This window comes from Diplotaxodon limnothrissa, linkage group LG23 (assembly GCF_057381915.1).
Source record: "Diplotaxodon limnothrissa isolate DT_005_m linkage group LG23, D_limnothrissa_male_GT1.1, whole genome shotgun sequence".
Lineage (NCBI taxonomy): Eukaryota > Metazoa > Chordata > Actinopteri > Cichliformes > Cichlidae > Diplotaxodon > Diplotaxodon limnothrissa.
The window spans coordinates 47098033-47115854 of NC_140617.1; the positions used below are offsets into that span (position 1 = coordinate 47098033).

At 46.0% G+C, this 17822-nt stretch overlaps 2 protein-coding genes across 2 annotated transcripts; both read right to left on the reverse strand.

Annotated features, from left to right (window-relative positions):
• Positions 1–2090: 2090 nt before the first annotated feature.
• Positions 2091–4569, reverse strand: LOC146608863 (thymosin beta-12). Its single transcript, XM_085347072.1, has 3 exons — positions 4526–4569; positions 3133–3245; positions 2091–3038 (listed from the first exon to the last, which is right to left on the reverse strand). The coding sequence occupies exons 2-3, from the start codon at positions 3230–3232 to the stop codon at positions 3007–3009; spliced, it is 132 nt and encodes a 43-aa protein (XP_085203198.1). The 5' UTR covers positions 3233–3245; positions 4526–4569; the 3' UTR covers positions 2091–3006.
• A 2337-nt stretch (positions 4570–6906) lies between these two features.
• On the reverse strand, positions 6907–17822 carry LOC146608864 (ribose-phosphate pyrophosphokinase 2-like). Its single transcript, XM_085347792.1, has 7 exons — positions 17544–17822; positions 14684–14867; positions 12597–12695; positions 12168–12292; positions 9173–9346; positions 8929–9088; positions 6907–7906 (listed from the first exon to the last, which is right to left on the reverse strand). Exons 1-7 carry the CDS (start codon positions 17663–17665, stop codon positions 7814–7816), a joined length of 957 nt encoding a protein of 318 aa, XP_085203918.1. The 5' UTR covers positions 17666–17822; the 3' UTR covers positions 6907–7813.

Consider the following 17822-nt stretch of genomic DNA (forward strand, 5'->3'; position numbering starts at 1 on the left):
TGCTCTTTGGCAGCACGCTGTGTAAAATGACCTTTAGTGTAACCAAGAAATGTCTGGGGCCTTCATTTAACCAGCAAGTTAAAGTGAAAGTAAAAACAAAGTGCAAAACAAAATGCTCTAAACAGGATACGAAGCACAGATTTCTGGCCGACAGACCTGTGTGACTTATAGACCGTTATCTCTTCCTGCATATTGCAATGGTTGGTCCATTAAGGCACTCCCGCCTTAACTGAGGACTGTTAACGTCTTGTGCAAATTTACATGCAATCCATCCAGCCGTTTAAAAACAAACCGCCCTATTTGTGGCCACAAACAAGTCACATCCAGTAACCGTGTGTCCATTACTGCTAAGTGTAGGGGGACGAACAGCCTGCTAATAGAGTTGCAACTATGGAGCACGTCCACTGAGCAGCCATTAATCAATCACTTCCCTCTGTTAATTAGGCCAGTTTCAAAGACATGCCTTTAGTTTGAGTCACCGTGCTGCAAGGCCAGATGGTTGAAACGTCTGAACAGAAACAGCACAGCAGAACCCGACGCGTTCATAATCTCCCAAGTGTTGAAAACGCGCCAGGAGGACAGGTTTGATGTCGAGTGCGTGCCAGGGAGAAAAGCTCTCCACGAGGACAACAAGCATCCAACCGCCCAACCCCCAGGACATGACTCAGCAGCAGCTGTTGCCATGGGTTACCAGGCAGGACACCCATAGGTTCCCAACGAGCTCACAGTGCTGACACATCTGACGCACCCCTCCCCTCAAATCTCCCCTTTCCCCTTCATCCCTAGACAACAGCGACTCCACCCCGATTCTCCGTCACTTTCTCTGGGGGTCCTGATGCAGGCCCGAGCGGAGGCGCACAGCATGCTGTTGAACCGCAGGCGGCTGTAATCCCATCCGAGTGAAGACCGGGCCCGCTCTCCCTGCCATAGCCACTACCCCTCCTCCTCAATGCAGATTAATACCTTATTAACAGCCTCTGACTTAACACTAATCCACTTACACTAGCACGTAAGATCTTCGGACTGTTATATGGCCCGAGATCAAGCCCGTCTTCGGCCTGAGAAGAGGCAAACTCTGACGATGACGATGTCTCCTCTTTGCATTTGTCTTTAGTGATTGCGAGCCCCCACCCCGGGGAAATACACAGAGTCAGTCCTGCAGCAAAGACTCATCTGACTTACTTGCAGAATTCATTAGCTGATAGTTCAGGCATTCATCGCTACGCTCGTGCTAAGCAAGCCAATGAGGGCTCTGCTCCTCCAGAGCCTGAATAAAAGGTCTCTCGTGAATTATGTCCACCTTTACAAATGCAGCAGGTTCTCTGCATGCATGCTGCTGACGGGAAGTCTTACAGAAGTCATGGTAATAACAGTAAGGCTGTGTAGGCGGTGGCTAAATTAGGATTAATGCAGTTTAGGGTGAAGGACTGAGCAAATCTCCTGCTGGGTCACGGCCATCCTGTCCCAATAAGCCACCGCTCACCAGTGCACCGACCCAGCTAATAGCTAACTTGTTATAGGTACACCCTTATTCTCCCCTGTCATTCAGTATAGCACGTTCATGCTGCATCAAATCAGACCTGTAGCTGTTAGAGTGCCCTACACAATCAGTTCCTCAGCTGGTCTACTCTACTTCCTGAACTTGAGATTGTTTGCTCCACAGCTCAGGCTTTTAAAGTGTAATTCGAGCTGACGGTGGTGTTCACAGCTTCCTCTAGAGGAAAGATTCATGACAGGTGGTTTAACAACTTTCATTTCCCTTCCGCCACCTCGACACATACACAACATTTAAAAAAAACCTCATCTCCTGTGCTGGTAAATCCCGGCCGTGGAACACATTTAAGCCTTTCAATGGTGCCTCATCCGTTAAGCCTATAGGAAGGTAAGAGTGAGGTAGTGTGGAAAGTAGGTTAGACTAAGACTTGAACTGTAAGCTGGAGCCAATTTAAATTCCTGCTAACTACCTTCAAGTGTGAGGATTGTGATAGAGCATGCAGGGTGGGGGTGGGGGACTGGGACATTTAAATGTGCAGATAAACTCTCGCAGCACACCTCTTTAGTAACAAATTTTTTTATTACAACATTTCACTGCTTTTTTTTCTTTCCATTTCTGGTAATGGTTTGTGGCAGAGTAACATGACTGCTGGGAATATACAAAACTCCAAAAGAATTTCGCTCTACGGTTCAAAGCAAACACATGGAATCGATTGGCAGAATCATTTTTTCCTTTTCTCTCATTTGAAACAATTCAGAGACGACAAAAGCCATCCTGAATCACTCCACACAACAAACGAAAAAGGGCCAAAGCACGTTACATTTTCACCGCATCTCCCAGAATCTAGATGGCATCCGTTACACTTTCTTAAATCCTTGTGTACATACAAAAGAAAAAAAGAAAACACTGAAACAACAGTATCAGTTTCTTTTTCCAGGTTGTGGGGGGGGGGTACATTTTGGCCAGCGTACAGACGAAGTTGTGCATTTCCGAAAATTAGAAAAACAACAAAAACAAAACCTAAAAAAGCTTGACGCCTCAGCTTTGGCGCAAAAGCAGCCACACAGAAAGTTGGGTGGTGGTTGGTGGGTTTTGGTGAGACGGTGATGAGCTTCCTGGGACGCAGGCCACGCCCCATCCCTCAGGCCTCTCGCTCTCTTGACACTGCACGTCGATCTTGGTGGTCAAGGCGGTGTTAAAAGGAGAGACGTGCACATTCACGGACCATCTTCTGCACTCCCCTCCCTTCCCTCTCTGCCTCAGAGAAATCTTCCTCATCTCTTCCCTGGCGGAAGGACGAGCATGACGGTGGTTAAAGGTGACAGTAGTAAAGGGGTGGGGGTCGGGGTGGGCGCTCTGGCGAAGGCATCATCCATCCACAGGCTGTGCAGCTTGGTTATCGTTTCATAATTTCGGTTACAGAGTTATACAGCTAAAAAGAAGTGACTGAAAACAAGGCAATGCAGGAGGAGGGGTGAGGGGTGTACAGTGCATGACGGGAGGTGGGGGCTTCACGACGTCGCCTGCTTCTCCTGTTCGATGGCTGTGAAGGAGAGGAGAGAGGAAAGGAGGGGTAAGGAATGATACGAAAAGAATCGTGCAAAAAAGAGGAATCCAGAAGAAACGAGGACACCAACTTTCTTTTGTAGGCAGGGGATTCTTCTCCTGCGTCTCTGTCTTCTTCAGCTTGGACTTGTCGAACTTCTCCACCTCTGCAAGGTCGGGCTTGTCGCTCATTGTTGCAGTTAGTCTGAGAAAAGATGGAACAAGCAGGGAGATGATTAATATTATTCACCACGCAAAGTTGTGCAACAAAAAACAAAAGACTAAATATACACGGCACATCAAATCTGACATGTCAGTGGCTTTTATTTGATTTCTGGAAAGGGCAGAAAGCACCGAGCATGTGGACCGAGCTGACATTTTTAATCAGTAGAAGGGCGTTGCCTAAAAATCTCAGCCACCAGAAATCGACGGCTCGAGATGAAGTTGACTGCGCAACCGCAGACTACTTTTTCCCTCGAATGTGCCGCCGGTGAGTCCGCCTTCTTTTGTTCGCCTGCGGCTCAGCCCTGCCTGATTTGACTGCCTGCCATCCATCCCGTTACCCAACACACGCACACAAAAAGTGCGCACACACAACCCGGGATGTTGCACACAGGGAGGGGGGAAGACAATGAAGCCCGTCCAAGGCGTTCAGCGCGCATTTACATAACAATAGGAGTTCCCATGCTGGGCACAGCGAGGAGAAATATGAGGGAGAGAAAAAAGAAAAAGGGGGGGAGGGGGAGCCAACTTGTGCGCATTATTTAAAATATGACGCTGAGTGAATAAAAACTGTAATATTCTAAATGTTAGAAAATATGGATTTATGAGCGTCCACTAGCATGGAAACTGCGCACAACATCCGCAAAATTCACTTGTTACGTACTTCTCCCTTTGGTGCGCAATCTTCAAGGAACCACCGCCCTGATTGGCGTTCAGCTGCTTCACCCAGCTCGTTAAAAAAATTTTTTTTTTTTTTTTTTTTTAAAACCTCCACCCTAAACATTTGCTCGAACAAACCCACGAGGGAAAATATCTAAATGCGTGGTTTTATGAAGGGAACCAGGTGGGTGCAGGGCTTCCTCTCTGACTCTCTCTCTCTCTCTCTCTCCCTCACTCTCTCTCACACACACACACACACACACACACGCACAGCAACAAAGGAAATGGGCTGATATGCTTGAGACAAAGACGCTGCACACACGCCCACCCTGCTGTCACATTTACACTCTGATGGGAGCTTAGAAAACCTGCAACCCTCTTAACTCAAGGACAGAAAGAAAAGAGGAAAAAATCTAATCATCTTCTGTCTCCTTTTTCTTTCTTTGCTGTGGCATCACTTTTGGCACAACATCCACTCCACTGCGCATTTACCCGCATCGACTCCGACAGTCTCAGCTCTCCCAGCTGCACACGGTGAAGCACAAAGAGGCTGATCACAAAAACAGAAAAGCAGCATGAGATGCCGAGCAGCTGTTTACTCACCGATGTGTCGGCTGATGTCTGGAAAGGTTGTGCTCGGCGCGCTGTTGCAGCAGTAGTGGCGCGTCTTTGCGCAAGCGTTAGATATACTCAGAAATATGCTAATGACATCTGACATCACCGCTCCCCCAGACCGTCCTCCGTTGCCCCCTGCTGGAGGAAAGCTCTGAATGCTCCATCCACACTCACACACACCACCACCACCACCTCTTGTAGTAAGCTCTTAGTATTATTATTATTATTACGTGACAGACGAAAGGAATGGAAAGATGTGGATTTCTGCTTTTTGTGTCTGTTTTTACTGTGAAATCCCCACTGAGCTGAATGGTACACTCCACTCCTCTAGTTTCATAACATGATGCCACTGCACTGAGTGCAACATCAGCACGCGTCTGACTGAGTGGCTCTTTTGCGTTCGCTCAGTTTGATCTGGAAATCGCTCTCTGAAGGCCTGACCTGTGGAAAATTGTTAAAAAACTGCGTCCTTCCTGATATGACTTCCACGTGCCACTGACTGCACTTCCATGCGTGCTGGGCTCCACCTGGTGGCAGCTTCATTTGAGCTGTGCGTCTCCCTCTTTTTGCAGCATTTCCACTGTGATTCATTTGTAGATTAGATTGGATTCAAGGTGAGTTTCTCCAAAGGATCTGCCTTTAAGTGGGAAATCCAACCATACGTTAGGGAGTTCTATACTAAATTGTGACCTTTGACCTCCCCAGAGACTCCCAGGACGTCTTTATCGAGACTGACTAAACTGCAGAAATCCATTCCCTCCACAGAAGGCATATTCAGAGGCTTTGATTAGGAAAATATAGACACAGTAATGCACCGATACATAAGTTCAGGTCTCTCTTTGAAGTCAGGCCTCTCTGAAGGGTCATCAGACCTATCCTGTCACACCAGCTCTCATTACGACCTCCTTCAATACATCCATGGTTCTTCTCTGTGGTCTTCTTTTCCTCCCACCTCACTGGCAAGAGCTCTGATACTGAAAGCTCTGTTTAGGCAGACTGCAGTAAAAACTGTGTTAAGAACAATGTATGTAAGTGCATTTGCCAAAAATGCAGCCTTTAAACTTTCTTCAATCACCTAGCAACAATTCAGCTTTTCTGCGTGCATTCACATAGTCGGGCTGTAAACAGGGTCAGTTAAAACAGTTAAAGGTGTGACCTCCTTTTAGACATCAGAAACAAGTCAAAGGGCCTCTGAGATAAAGACAGATTATTTATTTTTATCTAAGTAAGAGGTTCTGTGCTTTACATGAACTGTGTATTTGTGCAAGTTTACAAGTACTGTTCAATTGTTCTTCAACTCAAATATGTAATCAGCCAATCACATGGCAGCAACTCACCTCATTTATTTATGTAGACACATCAAGATCTGCTGAAGGTCAAACTGACAATCAGAATGGGGAAGGGAGGTGATTTAAGTGTGTGCTGGTCTGAGTGTTTCACAAACTGCTGATCTACTGAGTTTCCCACACAGCCACCAGAACAGAGTGAAAGAGAGAATCTCCAGTGAGCAGCAGTTCTCTGGGAGAAAACGTCTCGTTGATGCCAGAGGTGAGAGGAGAAAGGCCAGGCTGCTTTGAGATGACAGGAAGGCAACAATGACTCACATAATTTCACAGCTGAGCAGAAGAGCGTCTGAGTGTAAAATGCTTTGAACCTTGATACAGATGGGCTGCAGCAGCAGGAGGCCACACTGCGAGTCACTCCTAACAACAGCAATCTAAAGCTACAGTTCAAACAGGTCCACCTAAGCTGGATATTAGAAGACTAGAAAACGTCGTCTGGTCTGATGAGTCTTGATCTCTGCTGTAATATTCAGAAGGTAGAATCAGAACAGCTCCCTCTCCTGGTGGTGTAACGTGTGGGGGATATTTCCTTGGCACACTTTGAGCCCCTCGAGCATCGTTTAAACTGAACGACCTGCCCGAGTGCGTTTGCTGACCACGCCCATTCATCTTTTCACGGTTTCTTCCAGCAGGATTATGCACAATAACCCTCAAACTGGAGTTCACTGGACTCAAACGGCCTCCACAGTCACCACCAGTCTCAGCTCGCTAAACTGGAACAGGAGGGTGTGCAGCCAACAAATCTACAGCAACTGTGTGATGCTGTCATGTGAATATGAATCTAAATCTTTGTTTCCAGCACCTTACAGGACAGTTAAAGCAGCTCTGAAAGCAAAAAAGGGGGTCCAACCAACTACTAAGGTGTACCTAACAAAGTGTCAGGTGAGTATATTCCACCCAAACTTGTCAGTTGAGAACACTTTAACCCCCCCATCTTACCACTTTTACAATGTTGCTGCTCATGTGTTTCTTTAGTGCCACTAAACAGGAGCGCAGAGATGATGAGGAGAGCGTCGGTAAGCCAATGTCAAAAGCTTTATTGTCAAAGCGTTACACAGATATTTATATATGTATATATAAAAAGAGAAGAAATCACATTTTCAATCAAACTGCAGGCAAATGTGACCCATTACAGCTGATTCACCTTTAAAACAAAAACAAATTACGGCTGAAATCGACACTAGAACAAAGCTCGATGCTCCATTTCTCATCGTGACCTCTTGGATTCTCGTATTCGTCGTTAAATCTCCTTTTAGTGCGATTCTCAGGAAGGAAGGCTGCCCTAACATCGTGCAGCTGAACCAGGCAAAGAAACGAGGAACTAAAACAAAGTGTTCGAGCTCTGACTCGACTGTGCCCGTGGTCACATCGGTACAGTTACGCTCGCCATGCAGCTTCTGAACTACGCTCAGGAATACGGCGCTAAGCTTGAACTACCAGAATCAAAGTGTTAGAGTTCGGCTACAACTAGAAAACTTTCAGCAGCTCTGAAAAAGCAAACACTTCAGTGACGCGGATACATTTTCATGTTTTATTACTTTGTGAAGCATAAAGGGCCATAAACACCGCTGACCCACGACACAGTGGAAAGCTTAATTTAAAGTGAGGTACAAATAATACACGGTGTTACATAAGGGACCCTTTGGTTAAAGTGGAGGCCAATGAGTGCTGGGCTCAAGGTTAGCAATACTGAAACTGAGAGGGGGGGGGCACAAAAAACTAAAAAAAGCTCATAAATACAAAGTTGGTCTTCGGAGGAGGAAGTGATATTTCTCTGTCTGCTGGGTGAGATGTAAAGGGCAATGTGGGCGTGACCTTTAAACAGTCACATGGGCTTTTGGCTGAAAGCCATCAGGCCTCTTTTGTTTTCAGCCTTAACTGGAGGAGGTGTGCCCGAAAGCGTTGGCCCCGTGGCCTGACGAGCTCCTGTTCTCTACAAGGGTACGTGGCTGAAGAGGTAGGACACCGACTCGCCGTTGTGGGTTCTCCTGATGGCCTCCGCCAGGATCATGGAGATGTCGATGACCTGCAGGAAATAACGAGTTTGTAACGTGAGATAGAAAGTAGCACAAATCACATCTGCTGCAAGCCTCCTCCAGCCTTGCTCTTCTTCTTCTTCTTTTTGTTGCGCGGCAGCCGTGGCTGGCCACCCTGTTTCTACAACTGTTTGTGTATAAAACCCTTTTGTTTAACACATTTTAACAATGCTCTGGCCAGTGTTCGTCTAGTGAGCACAGGCTGACAGATCACCGTTTACCCCAACATGCTGGGTGTGAAGCACTCACAACAATTTACTCTGGAGGAGGCTGGAAAGTTTCCTGAAAGGAGCCTGATACGAGTCGATGAGTCACTGATGACAGCGATGCTGAGGGGAGTTGTTGAGCATTTGCAGACCTTTGCAGGTCAGAGGAGGCTTGGAGAGAGCAGTGGAGGAGAAAGACAGTAAGAAAGAGATGATGAAAATATGTAGAATGGTCACAGGAAAGAAAGAAAGAAAAATTAAAACCAACTTAACATCCATTTTTGTAAAGCTACATTTTGGTGTTTGAATTCTCAGGAATCTGGAAGTTTCTAACAGAATTAAAGAAAACCGACTTACAACAGCAACATTTCCCTGAAGGACAGAAACTGCAGACAAACAAAAGCTCAACCTGATGCCAAGTGTTTACCTCAGCAGCTGTCAGCTAAGAACCAGGCCTGTAAAGCTGAACAGGTCATACCACTGGATGTCACTGTTGTATTATGATCTTACACTGTGGTTCTACTCAAAAGCTGAGCATTTGTAACCACAGCAGAACTACATGAGGGAGTTTGAGGACCTTCAGCTGCAGTTTTACACCTAATTAGCCAAATGTAGTTCCTGGAAATCCAAACAGGATCCACACTATCCACCGCTGCAGGTCTGGACACCTTTATCACTGCCAAAGTGGTAAACTGGTAGAATAAGCTGCTGCACTGCTGTAGCCAGTGACGATCCCAACCAACCGAACATCAGTCGGTTGAGTTCTGTGCACCATCTCATCTAAAGACGGCAGCTGTTGTGTATACCTGTATTTTCGGGCAGGCCTTCATCTTCTCCTCCTGCGGGATGGTGTTGGTCACCACCACAGCCTCGAACGGGGCGCTGTTGATGCGAGATATGGCCGGCCCTGAGAATATGCCGTGCGTGAGGATGGCGTAGACCTTCACAGCTCCAGCATCGATTAGCCTAAAAGTGGAACAATTACCAAAAAAAGTCACTACATTTATACATAAAACGAGCCAAAGACAAAACCATCTAAGTGACACCGACTTGTCGGCAGCGTGGCAGATGGTCCCGCAGGTGTCGGCCATGTCGTCCACCAGGATGGCCACGCGGTCCTTGACGTCACCGACCAGCACCATGCGGTCCACCTCGTTGGCCTTCTTCCTCTCTTTGTGGATGAGAGCGAAGTCCACATTCAGACGGTCCGCGATGGACGTCACGCTGAGCGGGGGACAGGAAAGAGGAGGGACATGCACAGACTCAACCCTTAATTGCTTCTCAAACAAGTCGACTACAAAGCTGTGACTGAAATCCCCGCAGTGCGCCCTCGTTTCTCTACAGGATGACATCAAATAACTTCCAAAATGGCAAGCAGTTGGCAAACTAAGCAGATGATAATCACCGAGGTTCTGCTGATCTCTCCTAATGTCACTGTGAAAAGACTCGGAGCTAAAGCTTGAATCAGCACATCACTTTCCCCCTACACTAAACATTGAAGTATATTTTCTACACTCAATACAAACGAATGGCCAAACAGATGGGGGGGGGGGGGTGTGTCAGTGCAGTCTGTGTGTTCTTGATATGACCAGGTGCACGGCCACTTTCAGGACCTTTGATGTGGTCGGAGTCCAGTGTTGGGAAGGTTACTTTTAAAATGTATTCCATTACAGAATACATGCCCCAAAATGTATTCTGTAACGTATTCCGTTACGTTACTCAATGACAGTAACGTATTCTGAATACTTTGGATTACTTAATATATTATCATGCTGTTTACAACAACGTGAATGTACTATTGCTGTGTGATTTATTACTATTACTGAAGGTCCGCGACTCCGAACTGTAGTAAAGGGACCTCTGACTAATACGGCGGGGTCCCTGTCGGCTCGTAGCCGAAAAATAGCTTTACTTTGTTGTGTGGGTCAACTTTCTTGCGAGAGACAGAGAGAGGCGTTGAAAGACTGCTCCAACGGAACTTATTGTTTTCGGAGGAAAACACGAACACGGTGTACAGTCGAGTCTTAATAGCTTACTTACAGCTGGGCTCGTCAGGCACTCTTCTTGGCTGCAGTGGTTATTATTATATTTACATGCTTCCAGCTCCCGTTTCTGCTCGATGACAACTCGTACCTTTCCACTCCCCTTTTTCTCCCTCCTCGCTCACAGACACATAACGTGTATGGCAGTCCATTCTCCCTGCAGCACGGACTACACTGCCCATGATGCTACATTCTTTAGAGCTATGCTTGTAGCATTCTGCCTGTTAGCTTAGCACAACAACAACAACGAAAAGGCGCTCTCTCACCCAGGAAACACACAGTCGCAGAGAGAGAGAGAGCGTAGCCCTGTAACCATGGCAACCATAACGCTGCCGCCTGGAACAACAGAACGTAGCTGTCAAACAAAACCCAAACAGTCCTGACCCGCGACAATATGAAACAGGAAAGTACCGCAGTGTAATCCATTTATTTCAACAAAGTAACTGTACTCTGAATACCACCTTTTTAAACGGTAACTGTAACGGAATACAGTTACTCATATTTTGTATTCTAAATACGTAACGGCGGTACATGTATTCCGTTACTCCCCAACACTGTCGGAGTCACATCCCTCAGAGTTTTGTCTTAGCCACCGCAGCACGATGCTACCTCCATCATGCTTTACCAGTCATGCACCAATCAGATGACACTGGGCAGGTGATAAAATATAATGTGACACATAAGAGCCTTTTGTCTGTTTTTTTATTGCCTCTTTTCCACCAGCATAGACCCAACCGACTATTTCAGTTGTTTTCCATTAGTACCACTTCAATGTGGGTGGAGTTGTTATAGCAACGTGGCCGGGATGTCCTGTGATGTCATTTTATGTGACACAAACACAACAATGGGGCACATCGAGGTGATGGTACACCTGCTGCTAAACAGATGGTAAACATCTGCACCTTGTCGTTGGTTAGTGTGGAATAATTTTCCTCGTCCAATCGGTGGCCTGCAGTCTGCTGACGTCACGTCTTAAATGCTACCACCTAATAATGGGAAACCCTAAAAACAGAGATGAGCCAAGTCAAGCAGCTGCTGGTGGAAAAGAAGCTTTTTACTAAGGAGGAGCTCCAGTCCAGCTTTTATGGCCTTTACTCCCCCAGCGTCGCTGTTTGGCCAGCGGCCCTTACTCCCCTTCAGGAACCTTCCATGAGGCATCATTCTTTTGCAGTGATCCCATAACGTGTGCTCAACACACTCCTGCCTCAGCTCTGTGGGTCATTCCTTCAAGCTCATGATGTGGTTTTTGCTCAGTCACCATCAGCACTGAGGCTTTACAGACACGTCGTTGCTGAGGGCGAGCAACACAGCCCCAAAATGACATCACAACACTCACACAGAAAAAAGAAATACTGAACCGTGTTGTATCGGCGACTGCAGCTCGCAGACGGCAGCATTTATTAGAGCAAACACGACTTTTCCAATGAGCCGCTGCCACTGACGACACGCTGTTTAATTTAAAGAGTAAATCTACTGCTGCGAGGTGCCAGCAGCTGCAGCACAGTAACACAACTGCAGTGACATAGCATAAAATGAGCCTGCACGAGACAGTCTCACACTAGAATTGAAACTGAAAACATTTTTCTACCTGGGATCTTCGTGTTGGGTCGAGCGCTTTAAGGAGTTGCTTAAAGCCCTCCTTTACCATCACATCAGTAACTTTCATCCACAGCTCGAGGGAAAGGACACGCAACGCATTGCTATATCGCTGATAACGCAATATAATGATACAATTGCGTACAGTCAGATATGGCACAGCCTTGCACGTCACGTTCTTGCGCACCCAAAGCTGGACTCCAGTCATGATCCAGAAACCTCTCAAAGACGCTTAGGAGACACAGGCATGATGGGACATGAAGTTTGAATTTGAAGACGGCACAAATAAATAAAAACAGTGGTCACAGTTCACTGCATACAGTCCGTCTGCAGCTTATTAGCATTTCACATCATGCAGAGATACGTGGTGCTCCTTAACCCCGCTATCTCGTGTCGCTGCGGCTTACCGTTTGGCTCCTCCTGCATCTGGAGACACGATGATACAGTTCTTCCACTCAGGAATGTGTTCTTTGATCCACTGCAGGACGGCGGGCTCGGCGTACAGGTTGTCCACAGCAATGTCGAAGAAGCCCTTAAAAACCGGACCAGAGTAAAACGACAATTAGCTCTTTATGCATGCAAACACAACACGTGTAGCACAAATAGAACTGGATCAAAGCATACATTCACCTTCAAATCACTCTAAGAAACTGTTGCTGTGAAACTGGCAGCTTCGTATGAAGCTAGCAGCAGTATTAGGTCCATCTACAAGCACCTGTGCAGCCGTGTGTGAGACTTAGAGGTGCTAACAGGCAGATTTGATGGTCTTTATGTGGCGATTTCTCAGTCTGTACGTCAAGTTTGGCAGTAAGAGGTGGAAACACTGGTGCACCAACCTGGATCTGTGACGCGTGGAGGTCCATGGTGATGATGTGGTCCGCACCAGCCACCGACAACATGTTAGCCACCAGTTTGGCTGATATGGGTGCTCGGCTCTGAGGAAGCATTGAGACACAGTCGTTGGAGGCAAGTATGCACGGGTAAATACGCCGAAAGGACTTTCCCCCTCCTATATGGTGACCATACTGTTTGTATAATCATTTTATGTTGACTCGCAGCACCTTTGAACATTTGTGCTGATGTTAATCAGCCGGCTTTCATTTTCACACATTTTATTTACAAAAATGAAACTAAAGCTATAAAAGCTCCAGCAACCTAAATAAAACCCCTCCCTTGTTTTGCTACAAAGTTCAAAGTTTGTGTGTTGTGATTGTCAGCTGCTGAAGGCACACGTAGACGGCTCCGTCCTTGTCAGAGTCCTTGCTTTGGGGGTCACCCCAGCAATGTAGGTCTGGCTGCCGCTCGGGGCCTGTGCTGTTTAGCTGCTGCGTCTACTCGAGAGACGCGTCAGGGCTTGTTGACAGAACACTCGAATACGTGTTCATGACGGTGGAGCGGCGCTTAGGCCGGTGATTAGACTAAATGTGGCGCTTGGATATTCATGATGGCTAGATGCTCACTGCACCAGGATAAAGTGAGCAGCTGTGAGTGGAGTCTGAAGTACGTGAGATAAAAAGATTTGAGCTGTCAGGACGACGTTCATTATTCACCTGAAACACATTACAGCTCTGTAGGAAGTTAGACCTGTTTTCTCCATCCATCTATTTCCTTCCACTTATTTATCGTGGAGGTGGGCGGCCTCAGGGATCCAGCTTTTTCAGCCTTGATCAAATTTAACTTAAAAATAATAATAATAATAATAATAATAATAATCTAGCACAAAATGAGCTTGTTGTTCAGAATGAATGTGGTAAATATGGCTATTATATCCTGTAGTGCAAAAGTCACAGCTCGCAGATTTGTTGTCGCTCGTGCAAACAGAACAGAAATACAACATATAGGACAAAAACTGAGTTTGCACAATTCTAATGAGCTTGAAAGTCAATATTTACCTTTGTATTTCAACACAGCCTGAACTCAAGGCCGGCTGTCTTGTCATATCTGTCAGTAGTATGTGACTGATCCCCCCCATCACTGCTGCCACTGATTTTCAGTCCAGTTCTTGTGTAATCTGACACCATCAGCCTCTTCCCCTGTTGCCCTTCTTTAAGAACAGTAACCTGACAGCCACCAACACATGCACTATATTGGACAATATATGTACTACAAATCCCAGCGACAGCTTTGCTGTTTGTGTTGTGAAATGTGAACCGGGTTAAGTTTGTATAGCGTTTCCAAATGAACAGAATCTGGCAGGAAGCCTGAAATCGGCACGTTTTTAAAGTAGAATCTTTATCTGGTGTAAACGAGGATGAGGTAAGAAAGTGTTCACAGAGCTTTGACCCTCACGTGCTACGATGAGACTTTATTAGATAAGTGGAGCTCGGCGCACACGCAGGCAGAGTGAAGGTGGAAAGCAAGGAGGAGTCAGACAGGACGCTAATTCGCTGGATCAGAACCTCTGCAGGTGCTAATTAGTTGAAAACCGCGTCCATCTCGCTGCTTCGTGCAGACGTGATTCTCCACACTCATCACACCAACAACTGTGGCAACACAAGATAATGATTTACAAGATCAGCAGCTTGAGCCGGTTTCTGACACGTCAGTCGGCCTGCAAACCGACGCCGCTGCTGACCTTGAGGGATTTCTTATTAAAACGTCAGTGCGATTAAGTTAATGCGTCAACCTGCCAGAGGGGAAGCAGAAACGTTCTCTGGGGACCTGTTTGGTCTCGTTCTTGAGATTTTGAAATCTGCATTTTAACGTCTCCTACAAAGACAGATTTTCACTCATTACCCAGCAGCCTCCACTCGAGCCGGCGCCCACAGGACCATTTATGTTTGTATAAGCTCACAGCTGCACTTTACAGGATTAAAGTCATATAAATATATATGTGGCTCGCAGGAACAAGCAGAGGTGACGTTTGTACTTTTGGTTCTGAACTCTTTCTGGTGTTAGGGTTTCAGAGTGGTGAGGCGTTTACCTTGTCCTTCTTGTCCTGTCGGGCGTAGGGGAAGCAGGGGATGACGGCAGTGACACGGGATGACGAGGCGATCTTGCAGGCGTTTATCATGATTAGCAGTTCCATTAGGTTGTCGTTAATTTCCCCACAGCCGCTCTGAATGATGTACACGTCTTCACCACGCACACTTTCCCCAATTTCCACACTGTATAACAAAAATGCAGGCAAAAGAATATATTTTACATCCACACAGACACACGACCCTGTGATCTTTGAGTAAAACGACCAAAGAAACCCACAAGACTGAAGAGACAATGAGACATTTGACAAAACGACCAAAACCACACGTAAACAGACAATTCAACCAATGTGGTACAAGACCACAGAGACACAACAAAAGCCACAAAGACTTTAAATGACCACAAAAAAGAGAGATGAGAAACAAGCTTTAGAGTTTCTAAAGACGCAGAACGTATCCTCAGAGTTACCAAAGAGACTCAAAGCAAAACAGTCAAAAAGATTCAAAGTCACCAAAAACAGACTCAAAATGACGCAAAAAGGAAAAAACGCATAAAGAAAACCCACAGCGTAAAAACACTTCCAAAGAGATACAAGTCAGAGGCACAAGACCACAAAGAGAAACTAAACAACACTAAAAAGCCTCAAAGAGACTTTAAAAGACTCGAGACAGAATATAGCCTCAAAACAAGCCCAAAAATCTCCAAAAGGCCAAAGATGCAAAATTACCAGAGACATAAACTGAGCACAAAGACAGAAACATAACTTTGGTGTCTTGTTGCTTAAATCCAGGTAAAAGAAAAACTCAAGGATGGATCAGTCAAAACAACAACAACAAAAAAAGCACTCGACCACTTTATATTATAAATCTGATATTAAAACTACAGGATTCTGTGATGCTCAGAAAATCCCCAACAATACATTTACCTTTATATTGACACTCACACAAACTGCACTGTGGGACACTGCAGGTTTTAGTGTTAAAGGCCAAGTCTGGGCTGAGTCCCTCTGCTCAGGTTGAACATGTGAAGCTGACACTGTGTGTGTGTGTGTGTGTGTGTGTGTGTGTCATTCCTCTGTGGGAGATGACCAAGTCCCGTCAACCTCAGTCATGTGATCACTGCACGCACAGCTATGCAGAGGGAGAATCACGATTAGACAAACAGTTAATAGAACTTAATTACATCAGCAGAGGCTGTGCAAACACTGATACTGTATATCGCTCCAAGTCTGCAAAGTTAGTCCACTAATAGCCTCAAATTCTCCCTTTATCCTCCATGTCTGGGTCTTTCAACTCCATCAGCTTGAGCTGAGTAACAGAGTATTTTCCCCAGCCTGATCATCAAGGGAAAAAGAGCACAAATAAAAAGTCTCCATGCCGTTTTATTCCCAGGGATTTACGCTCTTGTTTTTGTCACAAAGTGAAGTCTTAGTCGGAAGATTTGAGAAGAGCTGCCATCGCCTCCCTTTATTGTGAGAGGATGAGAAAATAATCTTTGCTTTGTGTCGCACAAACAGCTGCGTTCCCAGGAGAGCAAACACGCCGCAGATAATCAAGAGTTTCCCTGGATTTTTGTTTTTTAAAAGCTGTGAATGGAAAAAGGATCCAGACACCTTTAAGAGAGACTGCAGATGACCAAACAACAGATGCAGTCGAGTGCATCACACAAGGAAATCCTCTCTGAGTAACCCCCTCAGCAATGAAATGGTCACTGCAGCCCCCCCCCCCCCCCCCCAAAAAAAATCAAGACACTACATTTCTCGTGTTACTCCATCCAAAAGAAGCCCAGCAGCTCCATATGTGCTGAATTTGAAGCTGCTGGGGGCTGAGAGCTCGGGGTCAGCACAAGCATGCAAACATGAAACCAAAAGGTCATCATCCCGCAGGAGAGTTCAGACAGGCTGCACACATTCAAGTCCACAAGCAGTAAAAGTAATAAAAGCCCCGTGGAAAGCTGAAAGTTATTAAACAAGGGTCGACGCATGCGTGTGGGCACTGGATAAACTAAAGGTGAGCTCGCTATTGTGGATATAAGCTCAAATTAAGCGCATGTGACACAACCAGTGGACAGTTAACCATCTTCCCTCATACACAGAGGCAACAGAAACAAGCTGTGCTCTTATTTAACATGTAACGTATCTCTGTGGCTGCTGTGGACTTTTTAAATGTATGCTAATGCCTTCAGATGCCGTTACAAGCGTTTAGCCATATTTCGGTCTATGAAGTTAGCAAGCTAACTCAAGAGTGTGTTAAAATGACAGCGGGGTAAACCAGCATCCATTATCGGACGTAGTTGACCCCCGCACACCAGCGCACTTTAACCGAGACAACGACGAGCGAGGCTTGAATCAGTTATACCGTAATAACCACAATTTAACTTAAATTATTTAACAGCAGTAACAGCCTGTTCCCTTCTCAAAAGTAGCGTTTTCCTAGCTAACAGAAAATCCCTTTAAATGGCTACAAAGCAGAGTTTGATAAGACACGAGCTCGTTGTGGAGTTTGCGACGCAGATACAAAATACGGCATTAAGTGTTACGTGACGCTGGTTTACACCTGTTGTTTTGAACGCACGCAAGACAGGTGAACAGAGCATTTTAAGTAATAAAACAAGTCCTCAATGATAAGGATAGCGCAGGTGTCCGATAAAGGACGCCCCAACTTTAGCAAGCTAACCTGCTATGTTTACATGTGGTTAGCTAGTCACGTGTAGACGTGAATAGTAAACTATTGTTAGCCAGAAGCTAACCCTCCCACATGGGGACACCGAGCCAAAGCACTGAGGGCAAAAAGAGAAGACAAACCCGTTACGCGTTAATGTCAAGATAACTAGCATAGTCTGCAAATCCCAAATATACTCACCATGTCTCCTGGTTGCTGAATTTCTTCGTTATCACTTTCCCCAGCTCCAGTCCCAGCCGATCCGCCACTTTCTGGGACAGGTCGTGGTGGGAGCTCCCGCTAAAAAGCACGATGTTAGGCATGTCCAAAAACCTGGAGCTGCTTGTTCGAGAAAAAGAAAAATGAAGAAAGGTATAAAAGACACGAGGTGTCCCCGCTTTAAGGGTGCTTGGGGGGAAGAGAAGGGGGAAGAAATGAAGCTTAAGGTTGGAGAGTGAGCATCGCACCGCTGCTGGGACC

Excerpts from the sequence above, each read along its gene's own strand:
- LOC146608863 (XM_085347072.1), bottom strand. The coding sequence starts at position 3,232 with ATGAGCGACAAGCCCGACCTTGCAGAGGTGGAGAAGTTCGACAAGTCC. Across the intron at positions 3,039-3,132 it reads TCCCCTGCCTACAAAAGAAA|CCATCGAACAGGAGAAGCAG; the intron begins GTTGGTGTCCTC and ends TCTCCTTCACAG.
- LOC146608864 (XM_085347792.1), bottom strand. The coding sequence starts at position 17,665 with ATGCCTAACATCGTGCTTTTTAGCGGGAGCTCCCACCACGACCTGTCC. Across the intron at positions 14,868-17,543 it reads TTCAGCAACCAGGAGACATG|TGTGGAAATTGGGGAAAGTG; the intron begins GTGAGTATATTT and ends TTTGTTATACAG. Across the intron at positions 9,347-12,167 it reads GATGCAGGAGGAGCCAAACG|CGTGACGTCCATCGCGGACC; the intron begins GTAAGCCGCAGC and ends TCCCCCGCTCAG.